General features: G+C 30.5%; 1 protein-coding gene across 2 annotated transcripts in view; it reads right to left on the bottom strand.

Annotated features, from left to right (window-relative positions):
• The window catches only part of LOC145241363 (uncharacterized), a 26,768-nt gene extending 10,668 nt beyond the window's left edge, over window positions 1-16,100 (bottom strand). For both annotated transcript variants that reach the window (XM_080104237.1, XM_080104236.1), the window contains exon 1: window positions 15,964-16,100. In XM_080104237.1, the coding sequence (XP_079960363.1) occupies window positions 15,964-15,997 (34 nt within the window). In that variant the 5' untranslated portion in view covers window positions 15,998-16,100. The remainder of the gene's footprint in view (window positions 1-15,963) is intronic.

Below are 16,100 nucleotides of genomic sequence, written 5' to 3'. Positions count from 1 at the left end.
ACGGTATAACTGGAAATGTTTTCTCTATCATTAAATCATTTCTCGTTGATAGGCTCATAAGTTTAGTGGTCGATGGACAAAAATCAGAAGCCTGCAGTATTAATGCTGGAGTCTCTCAGGGGGTCCATTCTGGGCCAAACTCTCTTCCTGCCCAGATATGGGCAGGAGCTGCTAAAAACAGCCTATCCTGCCTTGACAGAGTACAAAATAGACTTTGTGGCTTAGCGGGGGATGCCCTTTTCTCTTCCCTGCAGCCTCTCTCCCGTTGCGAGCCTATCTTTGTTTTATTGTTATTTCCATGACAGGTGCTCGTTTGAGCTCCAATCTCTAGTCCCCCCTCGCCAATCTTTTACAAAAAAACACCTGTCAAGCTGAAACCACTGTCAAACATTTTCCCCACTCTTTATCTGTGCCTAAATCAAAACGTCGATTCCATGAATAAAGTTTCTTTCTTAGAACTGCACGCCTATGGAACTGTTCCGTCTGCCTGCTTCCCACCTGACTACAACCTGGATGTCTTCAAGTCTAACGTAAACAAATTCCTGATGAACCGCCCCCTTAAGTAGACACATTAAATCCCCACACTAATGTACTATACATGCAATAACCCTTATCCCTGAGTGGCTTCCTGGCCTTGATAAGTGGTGATCACCTTGTAAAAAAAATAAATAAATAACCGATTAAATTTGTGAGAAACTGAAAACTTAATTACCTTCCCTATTAATTCTCCGATTCAAACAGTAGATCATGAAACTAAATCATGAGATGTTACAAACGTCTTTTTTATTAATAATTATTTTTCTACCTTACCGGTTTCCATAATTTTTGGATATGTTACTATTTGTGACATGACAATTACATAGGTACCATTTGTTTAACTTCAAATTCATTATATTTTTTTTATAATTATAATATAGAAGCACCAACTTTTTAGAATCATTATCATATTGTTTATTGTGCATTTTAAATGCTGGTATTGGATGGAACTGCGCATTCCCAAAAGCAAGTTTTGTCATTTTAAATTTTATAATATAATATTGCCAACGTGTTTTTCCTAAATTCCGGAAGTTTGGCTCAAACAATGAAATTATAAATGAGGATTTCTACTCCCATCCCATGTACCAGACATATCATACTCAATTTGAATCTTATCTACAAAAAGATGACAAAACATGCAAACTAATGAAGAGATGAAGAGAGAAGGACATTTCAGTCTCACTTTCTGGATCTCCCTACAAACAATCTCATTTTTGTAAAAACTTCTTTTTTTTTTACTTGGAAACCAAAGAAATGTTTTTTTATATCCACTAGATATTTATTTTTATATATAAATATATAAAATGAGAATGCCCATCTCAGGTCAGGTCAGGGGTGGGGAGTGTCTGTGGATTATTATATACTCAAATCAGCATATTTTGTTAGATTTTTAAAGGGGTGTTCAATTTGCTATGCATTCATTCCTTTTGTTTAATATTTATCCATATCTTATTATAAATACCAATTTTCTTTGGCCTAACAAAGCTCGTTAGTCTTGGACGACCGTAAAAGAAAAAGATCATGTGTCTTAAAACCAGATGTGATGGGGGCATCTCAGCCAGGAAAAAAATATGTAAAACCTGTGGCTTCAATAATTGCCAGTCATCTTGCTATAGCATGTCACCAGGTCATAGTCATAAAACGTCTCTACAGAGTGACTAGATAAGCAAGTAACTGGGCCAAGATTTACCACATATATCAATGTATATTAGAAGTTTATAAAATAAATCCAAATCTACAAATTCTATTTCAATAAACATTGCAGTTCTACATTTTGGTAAATTTGTAGAGGAAGGAATCAAATACGGAATAAACCTATGTAATGTAAAGAATTATCACATTCTGCTTTCGTTTTTGTAAACGTTCATGATATCTGACATCCTGCATAAAGGCTCATCAAGTGAATAAGGGCTTTAACTGCAGGAAAATTTGGAATAAGCCCTTAAATAACATGGCAATGCAAAACATTTCAGTTTGTTTTGTGATTAACAAACTTGATTTTCACACTGTTTTGTTACTAGAGACATTCGTCAAACCTTGAATGCTGCCAGCTTTCCTACAATTGAGAATTTACAATTTACAAATTGTTAGAATTATAGGGTTCTCATTCAAACATGGAAAATCTATGCTCTGGGATGCAATATGTTGCAATTTCTTTTGTTTCAGTATTATCAGACGTACCGCCATCAATACAGCCGTACCAGATGAATTTGTTTTATTCTCCCCCATCTCCATCTAACTTTGAAGATATACAAGTTATTTTACTGAATCAGCTACTGAGATCAGAAATATTATTGAGAGAGAGAGAGAGAGAGAATGGTTTCAGGAGAAGATTGTATACTTCATAATCTGGAAAACACTTCATTTTGTCAGATGAACAAAAAACATTTTATAGAAACAAAATTTCTAAATAGCAGAGTGAAAAAGGGGGGGGGTTCATTAAGCTTTGTTTATGAACACTTGCAAAAGCATAGAACAAGTTTTTACAAATATTTTGATGGAATCAGATTTAGATTTATTTCATTGTTAAACTTTCATTTGGTTAATGCTATATAGAAGTTAACTTTAAAAGTTTGGAAAAAACACTAACATTCATTCAAAATTTATTCTCAAATGTAAAAAATGTAAAAAGATCATGGATCAGAAAATATACAAAACATTTATAATCTATGAATACAAAATTTTCTGAAGTTTTACTCTTTCAAATAAAAAGATGAAAAGAAAATATTACTGACTTATGTTAAATTCTCATTTCGAACGAAATTAGAAAAAGAAACATCCAAGAAATAATGAGAAATTTGAAAATTTAAAACAGCAAAGATTTTGAGAAAAAAGAAAAATAATTAGCAAAGATTTTTAGTGCAGCAAATGTAATATTAAACCTAAAAATGCAGAAAAGACGACACAGTGGCTATCAAGAATTATGGACAAAAAAGAAACTGGAAAGAAAAATTACCTGGAAATAGAGAAAATGATGAGGGATGGGGAAAGAAAATGGAAAAAATATTTGAATAATTTACATTGAAAAATAAAAACAATGGTTAAAATAAATAAAAACAAAAATTAAAAGAAATTTCAAAAAAACAAAAAAATTATTTTCCAAGATTTTATATTTCCTAAAAACAAACAAAAATATTTATTCCAACTTTTAAAACATTTGATGGTTGTGTATTAACATTAGTGATTATTCATTTCACTGTTCTCATCTTGAGTGTCATTTTCATGTTTCGATCAATGTAATTTCTGACTTTATTCAGGTGTAAGGACGCGTAATGTAGCGGATAAAATACTTGGTAAAATTCAGTTTTAAGGTTCAATCCCCAATACGAGAGATACTCAAAAATATAATTGTAAATTATTTACGACTTCTACCCAAGATTCGCCAAGTTTGACACAAAGATTTTCGAAGAAGGTCAGAGGCTACCTGGATTGAAATGTGAAAATAACGTTCAAGATGAAAACAGTAATTCAAATAATTGTCATTTCAAAAGTTCAGAAAAATAACGTGAATCTGCACATGTTAACATGAGACAAAAAAATCCTGAGTAACAGAATCAACTTTTATGTGTTTTTTTCTTTTGTTTTTGTAAGTGCTTAAATGAAAAAAAAACGTAAATTTAGAAAAAGGAAATAACGTTTTTGATTCCATATATAATTTAAATTAAAAATTGATGTATATACAGTGACTGTACACTCAATGATTACCTTGCATATACACCAGTTACTATTAGATTGTTACAAACAGCTGAAGTGCTGAATTTTCAAGTCATTTTTAACACAGAATTTGTTTATTTCTAGTAAATTTTTACATATAATAACGTGTTGTCAATAAATTGTAACTTATTCACACCAATGACCCTTTTTTGACTGAATAGTCACTTGTGAATCCTTTATAACTTAAACAATCAGGTCAATAGCTTGATTGTGATGAAACTCGCAAACGCTTCCCAAAGCCAAAATTGCACTTAAAAAAAGATAATGGTGACTATTAGTCTACTTTAATGAATCGACGTGGACCAATTCTGATTCATGATAAGGCCACATATTGCAAGAATGACTCTGCAAAAACTCACCATCTTGGGATACAGGACCTTACCACATCCTCCAGATCTTTCACCTACTAATTATGATTTTCTTAAGCAAATTTTTTAAAATTGTAAAATTTTCTGGTCTTGCCACAAACTCAATTTTAAAAGGGAAGAATATTTGAAAAAAAATTTTATACTTTTCACTTATAGGCACATGTCCTTTTAAATCTAACTTTAATCAAACTGCACACACATCCATACATAGACCTTTAAATAACACACCGGTTACTGCCCTTGCGGTAATCTTCGTTTTGCCAAACAGGTGGCGTTCTGTTTTCTCTTCAATTTCTCTCTCTATCTTTCTCTTTCGATTCGAACCTAGAATGTGAGTGGCATGGAAATTATGTCCACACCTCAGGAGGGCGTTTACCTTTCTCAAGGTAAGAATGAAACTCGTATAACTCAAACTCTTACACACACAATGAACTTCCAACGCATGTTTTGACGAACTCTCGCATGCATATATGCAACAACCGTTTATATGCATGCTTGTTTATAAACACACAAACATTCTGTAACGTTCGTAACCTATGTAAATAAGTATTCCTTGTACACATGTAAATATATGATCCTGTTTCAGTGTGCTTCATTTCAATGTCTTAAATATACTCTTAACACATGCCATTATTGTTTTCGTTATGCTGCACGATCTGAAAACGGCGATCTTCTACTCTCCTAGTAATCAAACACGCAACCTTCTCAATAACCGGTTCCTCAACTCAGCCTACAAAGTGGGGACCCCAGTCTATAACCGGGTAACTAAACAGCTCTAAGGGTCCCCAACACACTCAAACTTGGAATAATAATTCTCAAAGAATCTTATTTTACTTTGTTGACTCTTAGCTATCTTTTGTTTTACATTTGAAATTTATTTTTTTTTTTAAGTTTACATTTTTTAATAAGAACAAATGAGCCTAACTTTTAGTTTTCTTTCCAATTTTTTTCAAACAAAGAAAAAAAAAAAGTGGTCATTAAAAAGTTGTGGATTATTTTTGCTTATGTGACATTTGCAGACTCACTTATTGTTTTTATAACCTTGGTTCCATTCAGAAAAATTTAAGTTTAATCAATAGCATTCAGAAAAAATAAAAAATAAAAAAATAAGTTGCCTTTATAGAATATCTTTTATGGCAAAACTGTTAGGCAACAGTAAAAAAAATGAAAAACACATACTATTGTACTATTGTTGCATTGGATTTATTTTGTAATTTTTGCATTTTCTCTTTTTTTGACGATTGTTGATTGTTAGAAGAAAGGTATAGACACTTAACAGTGAATTATTTACAATTAAAAAAAATGGAAAAATAAAGAAACAAATAGTAAAAATGTAAATAAGTCAGTTTTTGATGTTTATTAATTTATTTTTTTTTTACTCATTTCGGAAGATAGTTTTCATTTTTTGCAGTTCCTCTTTCGGCAGAGTAACTTATCGACTTTTACCAAGCCAATATCTTCTGCCAGGTGGGTTGATGTGCAATAGCACATAAAAAAAAAAAAATATTGTACATTTTTTATTAGTGAGGTTTGCAGTCGTATACATCCAATGATTGTAACAGATTATTTTTCTTGAAAAATGAATTTCCAACATAAAATTTGATAATGAAAAACTTTAAAAATTGTTTTTAAATCTAGAAAAAAAAAAAAAAGGGTAACCTACACTGGTTCACTGCAAAAAAAAACGCGATTTTATTACATGTAAACAACTTGAAAAGTTGGTAGTAAAAATTTTTAAAAACGTTCTTCACACTTTTCAGTGGTGAATCAATTTTGCATATTAATTTAACATAAAATGATCACTCATTTCTGAACCAATGTCAAAAAAAAAAAAAAAAAAAGTTAAATCAATACTAATCACCCTTCTCATGTGTAAGTCAGTGGAAAGAGCAGCACAAAAACAAACTTTTCCGTAAACAACACTAATCAGTATGAACTAAAAAGGTCAAAATAAAAAGACAAAATGTGCATGTGGTGGTAAAGAGACAGCATGTCATTCTTTTATGAATGAAAAATTATCCAACTCCCTTACGCCATTCATCAATGAATCGTTTCACAGCAAAAATTAACATTTTCAGTTTTCAGAACTGTTATAAAATAGAAATAAAATAAAGATAAGAGAGGAAAGGATAAATTAATGAAATCCAACTAAATAGCGACAAAAAACAAATTTCGTGTTTAATGACTGATCAAACAATTCGAAAGGAGGAAATAAAATTGAAGTGATCGCACATGATGTGCAGTTATCACCAGGGTTGCGGAGTCGGAAGTTTTAACTAGAGTCGGAGTCAGATTTCTAAGAGTATTAGGAGTCGGAGTCAGAATTTTTTTATCTGACTCCTTAAGTCAGGTAAATTTATTTTTTTTTACATGGTTTTCCTGTTTGGTTTTACCAATTGCACAATTTAGCAGTTTTTGTATTGTTTTGCCTTATTTTTGGAAATATATCATATTTTGTACTGTACTGCAATAGGTGTATCAGAAACTGACTTTACAAATGCGTGAAAAAATATTGAATAATTCGACCCTCTGTCTTTCCAAGCTTATAACTACTCGAAAAATGTAATTCAAACCCTAATTTTTTTTTTCAATTAAAGGAGCAAGGACCAAGGTTTCATTAAAAAAAAAAAAAAAATGTGGTTTTTAAAAAAAAGGTTTTATTTAAACTTCGGACTTTACAGGTAAATTTCTAAAAAACACTTTTTTGTTTTAAATTTGAATATATTATTTATTGATCTTTTATCTTCAATTTGTGATATATAAAACTTTGGTGAGTAAATTAATTATTTACTTTTTAATAGACATTTCAAAATTGGGAGGGGGCATGAATATAAAAAAAAACGTTTGTCTAAAATATTATATTCGGTTTATTGGAAAGAGCATAAAATTTCACATTGACCTTGAAAATATCATAAAAATGGAATCAATAGAAAAATTTGGATAGATTTTTAAAGTTTAAAAATTGAAAAATATTTAACTCGTAAAATTCAACTGATTTCATTACGTAAAAAAAATGATTTTTAAAAAATATTTCTATTACTTTTTATACAACTTTAATAGTTTATGTTGGAAGTATATTCCATAAAGAAAATAAACAACCCACTTTTAAAAGAGAAATTATGAGTTTTTTATCTTTTATTCACAGTTTCGTGTTAGGGGTGTCAAAAATTCTCAAAAAATTCTGATACACCTGCAATGCTTCTACTTCAAAATATTTCAGTTCATCAGATCACTGCAAATCCTGTTTTGAACAGCCGTTTTTGTTGTGAAAATTCTGTCTTTGAGGGAGATCATTATGGATCACCTTGGATAACAATCGGATTATAATCCAAAAGTTATCCAGTTCGTGAATCAAATGGAATTTGGCAATTGGATTAGTCTGGGATCAATCCAGAATTACAATCTTATCCGAAAAAAAAAAAATGTGCCCAAATCAATAAGAAGCAACCCACGCTACTATAGCTCTTTATAGCTTTTTCCTGTTTTTCCTTTGATTTTCTTTCCATAAAAGCAATATTATCTTTCAAAAAATTTCTTTTCTGTATGTCTTTACTCCCTTCTTGTGAAGAGAAGCATTCGGCATCAAAATGCCATGGCCTAAGGTTTCCCTCTTTCTAAATATTGTATTCCCTTTTGAACTAATAGCATAAAAAATTTCATCGTAAATGTTTTTCATCCCTTAACTTATTCTATAAAGCGGGTTGAGTGTATATGTGAGTATATTTATCATACAAGTGAATGTTGAACGTAAAAAATAAGATACATGAAAAGTATTTATAAAATGTTTGCTGAACAAGTGTGGGAGGTTGGTATATAGATCTGCAGAATAGATTTCCACATAGGGGTCAGAGTCAGGAGTTGAAGATATCAAAGGAGTCTGAGTCACACTTTTACTATCCGACTCCGCAACTGTCAAAGATAATGAAGAGAAAATATTAATAAAACAATTTTATGTTGATAAATTACAACTTGATGATTACAGCATTATTTTCAGTTTCATATTCTTACAATAATTTAATATAGGCCAAGATATGTTCAAATTATTTTACGATCAGCTGGTCATAATCAAACCTTAAAATAGTCTTAAGTCAATAACAACTTGTATTTACCTCCCTTTACAATAAAATTTGGTTAGATATCCTTAAAACCACTATATGGTCTGGAAATAGATAATATCGGCTGATGGCCTGGAAATGGGTGATCATTTTATGCTAAATTTAAATGTGAAAGTAAATTTTCCGTCTAAAATACTCAATATTTTTGTTGTTTTATTTCTATTTCCGATCAACTTTTTTTATGCTGTTTACATGTAATCACCTAAAAACGCAGAATCTTTCTTTTTTTTTGTGGGGAGGGGGTAGAATTACGAAAAGATTTCTGATGTTTATTTTAAAGCACTCCATCATGAAGAAAAAAATAAAAGCTTATTTTGTTTAGCAGTTCATTTCTTTGCATTAATAGTCAAAACTTTGATTACATTTGTGTATTTCGATAAGGAAAATGGGTAATCATGTAGTTCCCTAATGTTTATCGGAAAGATGATATGCAACAGTTCAAAGATTGCACTTCTTTTGAGATTATGACCTGCTAAGTTTAGTGGCATTAAAATCAGTTTAGTATTACGTATGAAACAGACGAAAAAAGAATTTTTGTTTTTTATTTAAATTAGTAAATTAATCATGGTTCTTCCTGGCAAAAATGCAATATAAATATCCTTTAAGTTAGTTGATTTAAAACACTGAAATGGAGACTGGTTAAGGCTAAGCGGAAATTAAAGTGGTTATATAAAAATAATTTATTTAAAAAAAATGTTTCACAACATTCTTTTAGATAAATGAAATTATAATATTAACTTAATAAAAAAGTTTATTTCTTTTGTTGAGTCTTAAACCAGTTTCCATTTCAACTTTTTGGATCAAATTAGAGAATGCCCGGTTAATTTAAAAAGTTTTTCTTTTTTTTCACTTATTTCATGCGTAATACTAAATTAAAGCAATGATGCATATTCACTCATTCAAACGATTGCTAAGTAATGAAGTAAATGATAGCAGCCAATTTCCCATTCCTGATGAAACAAACCGAGCATGCAAGATCCCTTTCCATGAGTGAATAAATCTGGAAAGAGCTCAATTTACTTTTACCATCACTAATGTTTGTGCAAAATTTCAAAAAAATTCAAGATGTGGTTATTGAGAAAAGTGCGAACAGACAAATAATTTTAGAGCAATTTTATCCCTATAATTTCGTCTACCTGGGAGAAGGAGGGACAACCAGAGTTATCCCATAACTAATGTTTGTGCAAAATTTTTAAAAATTCCAAGGCTTGATTATTGAGAAAAGTGCAAACAAACGAACGGATGAAGTGAATTACTAGGTGAATCCCTCCTTTATCGGAGGGGACCAAAATGTCCAGTTATTTTGCAGTATTGACTTTAAATATATGAATATCCTTAAACTGTTTTTATATAAATGCTTATTTACTTTTATGAACGCATCACATTTTTTTTTTTTTTCAAATAAATGTTTTAGATCATTTTTTAAATATACTAATTGATCGCCCAGGGTTGCCCAGTCATAAAATATGCTTAAATATATTTTAATTCATAGATTGCATATTTATTATTATAGAGACAATTCTCTTGATTATTATATTGAACCTAATAGTAGTAAAATCAAACTTAAAAATATATGACTTGGGTGTCATCAGCTAGAATTGAAACCAAAACATACAACTCTCCATCCACATTCGTTAGCATCTAAGCCATATATATATATATATATATATTATATATATCCAGAGTTTTTCAATTAAATATATTTACAGCACATTTTAAAAGAAATGACTGAATGAAGACTATCCGTAAACTGTTATTTTATAAACATGTTTTTGTGTCTGTAAATAAATACATTTTAAAAAATATGTATATATCTAAATAAACATATTTATTTGAGGAACAAGCCCAGCATACGGCCCCCCCCCTCACCATGACTAATGTTTGTGTAAAATTTTTGAAAAATCCAAGGCGTGGTTATTGAGAAAAATGCAAACAAGTAAACGGATGAACGATTTGGGGCCAATTTTACCCCTATAATGCCCCCTAGGGAGGCAATCAGAGTTATCTCGAAAAATCCGTTCTGGAAAAGATTTACTTTCACCATGACTAAAGTTTGTGCAAAATTTTTTTCAAAATTCAAGAGGTGGTATTGAGAAAAGTGTGACCAGATGAACAGAAGTGAATTACTATGTCCAATCCCTCTTTTGTCAGGGGACCAATAAACATTTATTTGACAAAAAAAAAAAATAAATAAATAGAAGCTGACATACGATACATAAGTAAATAAACATTTATATAAAAAAGAAGTTTACGGATATTCTTATTTATTATATTTACGGTTAATACCGAAAAGAAACAAATAATGTGTGGAACTTTTTCCATCAGGAATGCGAAAATTGGCTGCCATCATCTACTTCCTGTATTTTAGGCACCTCCAAATTTTTGTGTAACACAAAAGCAGTGACGTCATCACTTTGTGTCTAATTTATAATGGCGTATAATTTTTTACAAATGCCCAAAGATGCTACAGTGAATAATGGAAGCAACATTTTCGGGGGGGGGGGGGTAATTTTGCTTTGATCATTGTGTGAATTAATTAGATGCCTCTAAACATTTTTTGAGAATAGGTACTATAATTAAGTTGACCTTGTCAACCAGAAATAAAAAATCTTTTCACAATAAAAATAATTTCAAGTTGTAATTGAATAAGTCATTTTTTATATAATATGAAAATATGTTTTTAAAATTGGAAACTTAGTCCCTTCCTATGCTAAAACTTCATATTGCAGAATATTGGAATTTTATTCTATTTAAATCTTTTAAAAATTAATTACATTTTTAGAATTCTATTTCTTTTTTTTTTTTTATAATTCAACTGATTATATTATATATTATTGAGGAAAAAAAACAATTTTTTAAAAAATATATTGATTTTATGTCTTTTTATATACAACTGCATCTTTGTGCCAGTTTTACAAATATTTTAGTGGAATGTGCTTTGATGAACTCTTTGCACTTGTGCCTTCCAGACGTACATATTCCCGACAAACCCATTTAGCAACAAAATTTCACCCCATCACTGTTTAGGTCCCTAAATGCCAGAAATCTTGCTATTCTAATAGTTTCTCACTCGAACAGCTAGACTTTGAAATTCCCTTCCTGCTACCTGCTTCTCTAGGTGTGTCAGAAACTTTGTGAAAAATATTGAATAATTCGACCCCCCTGTGTTTCCAAGCTTATAACTACTCGAAAAATGTAATTCAACCCCTAATTTTTATTTTTCAATTAAAGGGAGCAAGGACCAAGGTTTCATTTAAAAAAAAAAAAAAAAAAAAAAAAAAAAAAAAAATTTTAAATACAAACGTGTTTTTTTTTTTGTTTTTTTAAGTTTTACACTTCGGACTTTACAGGTAAATTTCCAAAAAACTTCTTTTTTGTTTTAAATTAGAGTATATTATTTATTGATCTTTTATCTTCAATTTGTGATATATAAAACTTTGGCACATAAATTATTTACTTTTTAATAGACATTTCAAAATAGGAGGGGCGTGAATTAAAAAAAAAAAAAAAAAACGTTTGTCTAAAATATTATATTCGGTTTATTGGAAAGAGCATAAAATTTTACATTGACCCTGAAAATATCGTAAAAATAGAATCAATAGAAAAATTTTGGTAGATTTTTAAAAGTTTAAAAATTGAAAAATATTGAATTCGTAAAATTCAATTATTTTCATTACTATTTTTTAAGAAATAAAAAAAATACTATTTCTATTACTTTTTATACAACTTTAATAGTTTATTTTGGAAGTATAGTCCATACGGAAAATAAACAACCCACCTTTAAAAGAGAAATTACGAGTTTTTTTATATTTTATTCGTAGTTTCGTGTTAGGGGTGTCAAAAATTCCTACAAAAATTCTGATACACCTACTGCTTCTCTGACTGTACTTATATGCAGTTTAAACATTTAATACTTAAATCATCCGTTGACATCTATGCTGATAACACGACCATCTACGGCAACACATCAAAGGCTGTAAATGACAAAGTTCTCTGATTCTCTCTCCTCTGATCTCGAGCGTGTGGTTCAGTGGTGGAAGACGTGGCTGGTTACCTTTAATGCATCTAAAACCAAACTCCTATCCTTACATCATCAACGCTCTGATCCCCATCTGGCATCAATTGGGATGGATGGCTCTCGTCTGGGAGAGGCCCCATGTTTTGACAAGCTTCTGGGTTTGACCTTTACTCCTGATCTGAAATGGAACACGTACATCCAGTTTGTTGCCAAGGTCGCTGGAAAGATGGTGGGATCCTTCTACCGCTCCAGAAGATATCTCACTGCTGATGCAATTCTCTATCGATATAAAAGCCAAGTACATCCAAGGATAGAATACTGCTGCCATATCTGGGCAGGAGCTGCTAAAAACAGCCTATCCTGCCTTGACAGAGTACAAAATAGACTTCATAGCTTAGTGGGGGATGCCCTTTTCTCTACCCTGCAACCTCTCTCCCACAGAAGAGACGTTGCGAGCCTATCCTTGTTTTATCATTATTTCCATGGCAGGTGCTCGTCTGAACTCCAATCTCTGGTCCCCCCCCCTCGCCAATCTTTCAGGAAAAACACCCGTCTAGCTGAATCCACTGTCAAAAATTTCCCCCACTCTATATCTGTGCCTAAATCAAAACGTGGATTCCATGAACAAAGCTTCTTTCTTAGAACTGCACGCCTGTGAAACTCCGTTCCATCTGCCTGCTTCCCACCTGACTACAACTTGGATGTCTTCAAATCGAACGTTAACAAATTCCTAATGAACCGCCCCCCCCCTTAAGTAAACACTTCATCAAATCTCCACACTAACGTACTGTACTTGCAATAACCCTTATCCCCGAGTGGCTTCCGGGCCTTGATAAGTGGTGATCACTGTAAAAAAAAAAAAAAAAAAAAAAAAAAAACGTAACGTAAACCAACATCTTGTTAATCTGTCTCAAATAGTAGCTTCTTACGTCCAAGTGGGGATATGTTGAGATATATATATTTATATGCATAAAATAAGTATTTTTAACTGCTTTTAAAGCATAAGTTAATTTAAAAGTGAATAAGTTTGGAAAATTTCATGAAAATCTGACCATTAGTTGATTTTTGCTAGATTTTACGTCTTCAAAATGGTCAATACATAGGAACGTTATTTTAAGGAGTCGATAATGTAAACACGATTTTAATCTCGCATTTTCATTATTTTTATACACTGTAAAAAAAGTTTCGGTACTTGTACAGTTTAGTCAAGACATTAAAAAATGAAAATACTGAAAAAAGTTTAAATTGTATGTATCCGTTATGGAACGAAGTTCTCAAAAAAAAAAAAAAAAAAAAAAAAAAAAATCACTTAATTTCATCAAGTAGTTTTTTTTTGTTTTGTTTTTTTTTTTTTTTTTTACAGCGGAAACCGCCGTTTTTATGAGAGCGCGTTGAAGGCGGCCATCTTGAATTAAAAAAAAAAATTGTTTGAATTTTAGAAATGAGAAAGGGAGATAACTCCAGTTAAAGCGCTGACACCCCTCCCCATCTCTAATACTAGCTTTTCTTCCTAAAAATCGAACATTTTGCTCGGTATCATAAATTGTTTTTTTTTTTTGCTGTAAAAAAAAATAAATAAAAAAACTTGAAATTAAGTGAAATTTTTTTTCAGAGAACTTCGTTCCATAACGTATACATACAATTTAAACTTTTTCGATATTTTTCTTTTTTAATGTCTTGACTAAACTGTACAAGTACCAAAGTTTTTGAAATATTAAAAGTTTATTTTAAGTTTCTTTTTAAATGGTACAAAAATTATATTAAATTAGATTACAAATACATCCAGTTAGGTCCCTACTGTACTTGCTTATTTTGGAATCGCTCGAATGGTTGAATATGCGTCATTAGCCTAAATTGAGTTTCAGCATGTCATAATCTTTTAAACAAATACAATTATTTCACTCCTTTTGGCTTTTTTTTTTTTTTTTTTTGTGCACTGGTTTCGTTTTTTCGTTTCAGTTAAGTTTTCGTTTTCTCGTTTCAGTTAAGTTTTCGTTTTCACATAAAATCTGACATCAGGCGGCCATCTTGTTTGACGGACGCGATCTTTAACGATTACCCAATAAGTATTTTTTTTATTTCATTGAGTCTAAATGGTGGTTATGTTAAACATTTAAAAAAATGGTTACTCATTCTTTACGTTATCTGATAGGAAAAGAGGATGTTTATGCATTATGATATATTTAGTATTTTCAAGTTAAATTCAAGATTTACGTTATCTTGTTTATTAAATTGTTTGACGAAAGTACAGAATAATTACAAAACATCGTCCCGCTCTCCATGTTAAGAAAGGCTTTATAAATAATAACGTTATTATTTCAGTATGGTATCCTTTCTGCATGAGTACCAAAAAGTGATAATTTTTTTTTTCTTTCTTTCAGATATCTCATTTATAGTTTCCAGTTAAAATATTTGCAGTCGAGGATACAAATTTACTAAAATATATTTGAGTTAAAAAAACAAAAAAAAAAACATGGACGCTAGCAACTAGATCATTGAATTCAAGTTCTAATTTTCAAATTTCGACCACTATTTTGTTTTATTTCTTATTTTGAAGTCATTGTTGAGACTTCAAAGACATCGTTGCCATTTTGCTTGTTTTTTTCGGTAGCGCTCAATGTTACTTGTTTTTCGAACGGAATAAACATTTTTTACGTTAAATAAAAACACTAAAAACTTACCCAGTTAGGTAGATTAGTAATTTATTTTGTGTTTAATAACATTTGTCATATTTTTGACAATTTTTGCATACCCCTGGATTGTAATACAAACTCTGAACCACTAACCCTAAGTCAGGGTTGCGTAATGATTGGGGGGGGGGTCAGTATTTTATTTCATATCCGATTTTGCAGCGACAATATAGGCTTTTATGTTTCAGTTCAGAATAAAAAAGAAATCAAGAAATTATTTGAACATGCTCCAATTGAACATGTTATTCTTGTAAAATATACAGTTCTTTGGTAGTATAGGGGAAGGGGCGCCTTTAAATTAATATTTTCGTTGGGTTTAACATGAATTAACTATTATACTTTACTTTTTTTCACTTGGTCAAAAAAATAACACATTCGATTTCATTGTTTTAAGTGTGAAAAAAATCGCATTTTTAATTGTTTATTTTACAAAAACAAAAAAGATTTTTTAGGTGTTCAGAATTTCAACGAATTACAAATAAATTTCATTCGCAATTTTAATTTCAGTAAATAGAATTTTCTTCCAAACAAATTTCTTTAAGAAGTAATTTTTTTTTAACTTCATAATTTTTATTTATTTATTTTTACATTTAAAAATGTTGAGATTTAGTTTTTCTTGCTTATAAATCATACCACTGAAACTTTTCAGAAAACAAAATTGATTTGCCTCCGATCTTAGAAAACTCCATTATACACCTGAAAGCTGTTTGGAGTCTTTAAGTTGTTTCCACCAAATGCGTCAAGATTTTTAATGCATTCAAAGTAAATTGTTAGCATTTTCGAAAAATATTTTAGTCAAATTTTCTTTGTTTATGATCGACATCTTTTCTTTTCTCGCTCAGCCATATTAAAAACATTTACACCTCATGAAAAAAAAAATGCGTTCATTGCAACAACTTCTCCAAAAACAAAAGATAAATCTTTTCAATTCTTCAAAGGCATCATATTGGTAGAAACACAAAATATTAACATAGAAAGATTAAAAAAAAAAAAAAAAAAAAACATTTGTAATATTTACGAACCCCCAGTAAAAGCTGCATCGTTCGTATTGGCCATGATTATTTGTTCGGTTGTGTCGACAATTCAAATCTCGTTTATGTTCACGTTCATGAGCGAGATTTGAAACGAGATATGTGTGTGTGTGTGTGTGTGTGTTTTA

The sequence above is a fragment of the Euprymna scolopes genome, chromosome 20, assembly GCF_053919585.1.
Source record: "Euprymna scolopes isolate OS-2025 chromosome 20, ASM5391958v1, whole genome shotgun sequence".
In the NCBI taxonomy this organism is placed as follows: Eukaryota; Metazoa; Mollusca; class Cephalopoda; order Sepiida; family Sepiolidae; genus Euprymna; species Euprymna scolopes.
This window is presented reverse-complemented; position numbering and strand designations above follow the sequence as displayed.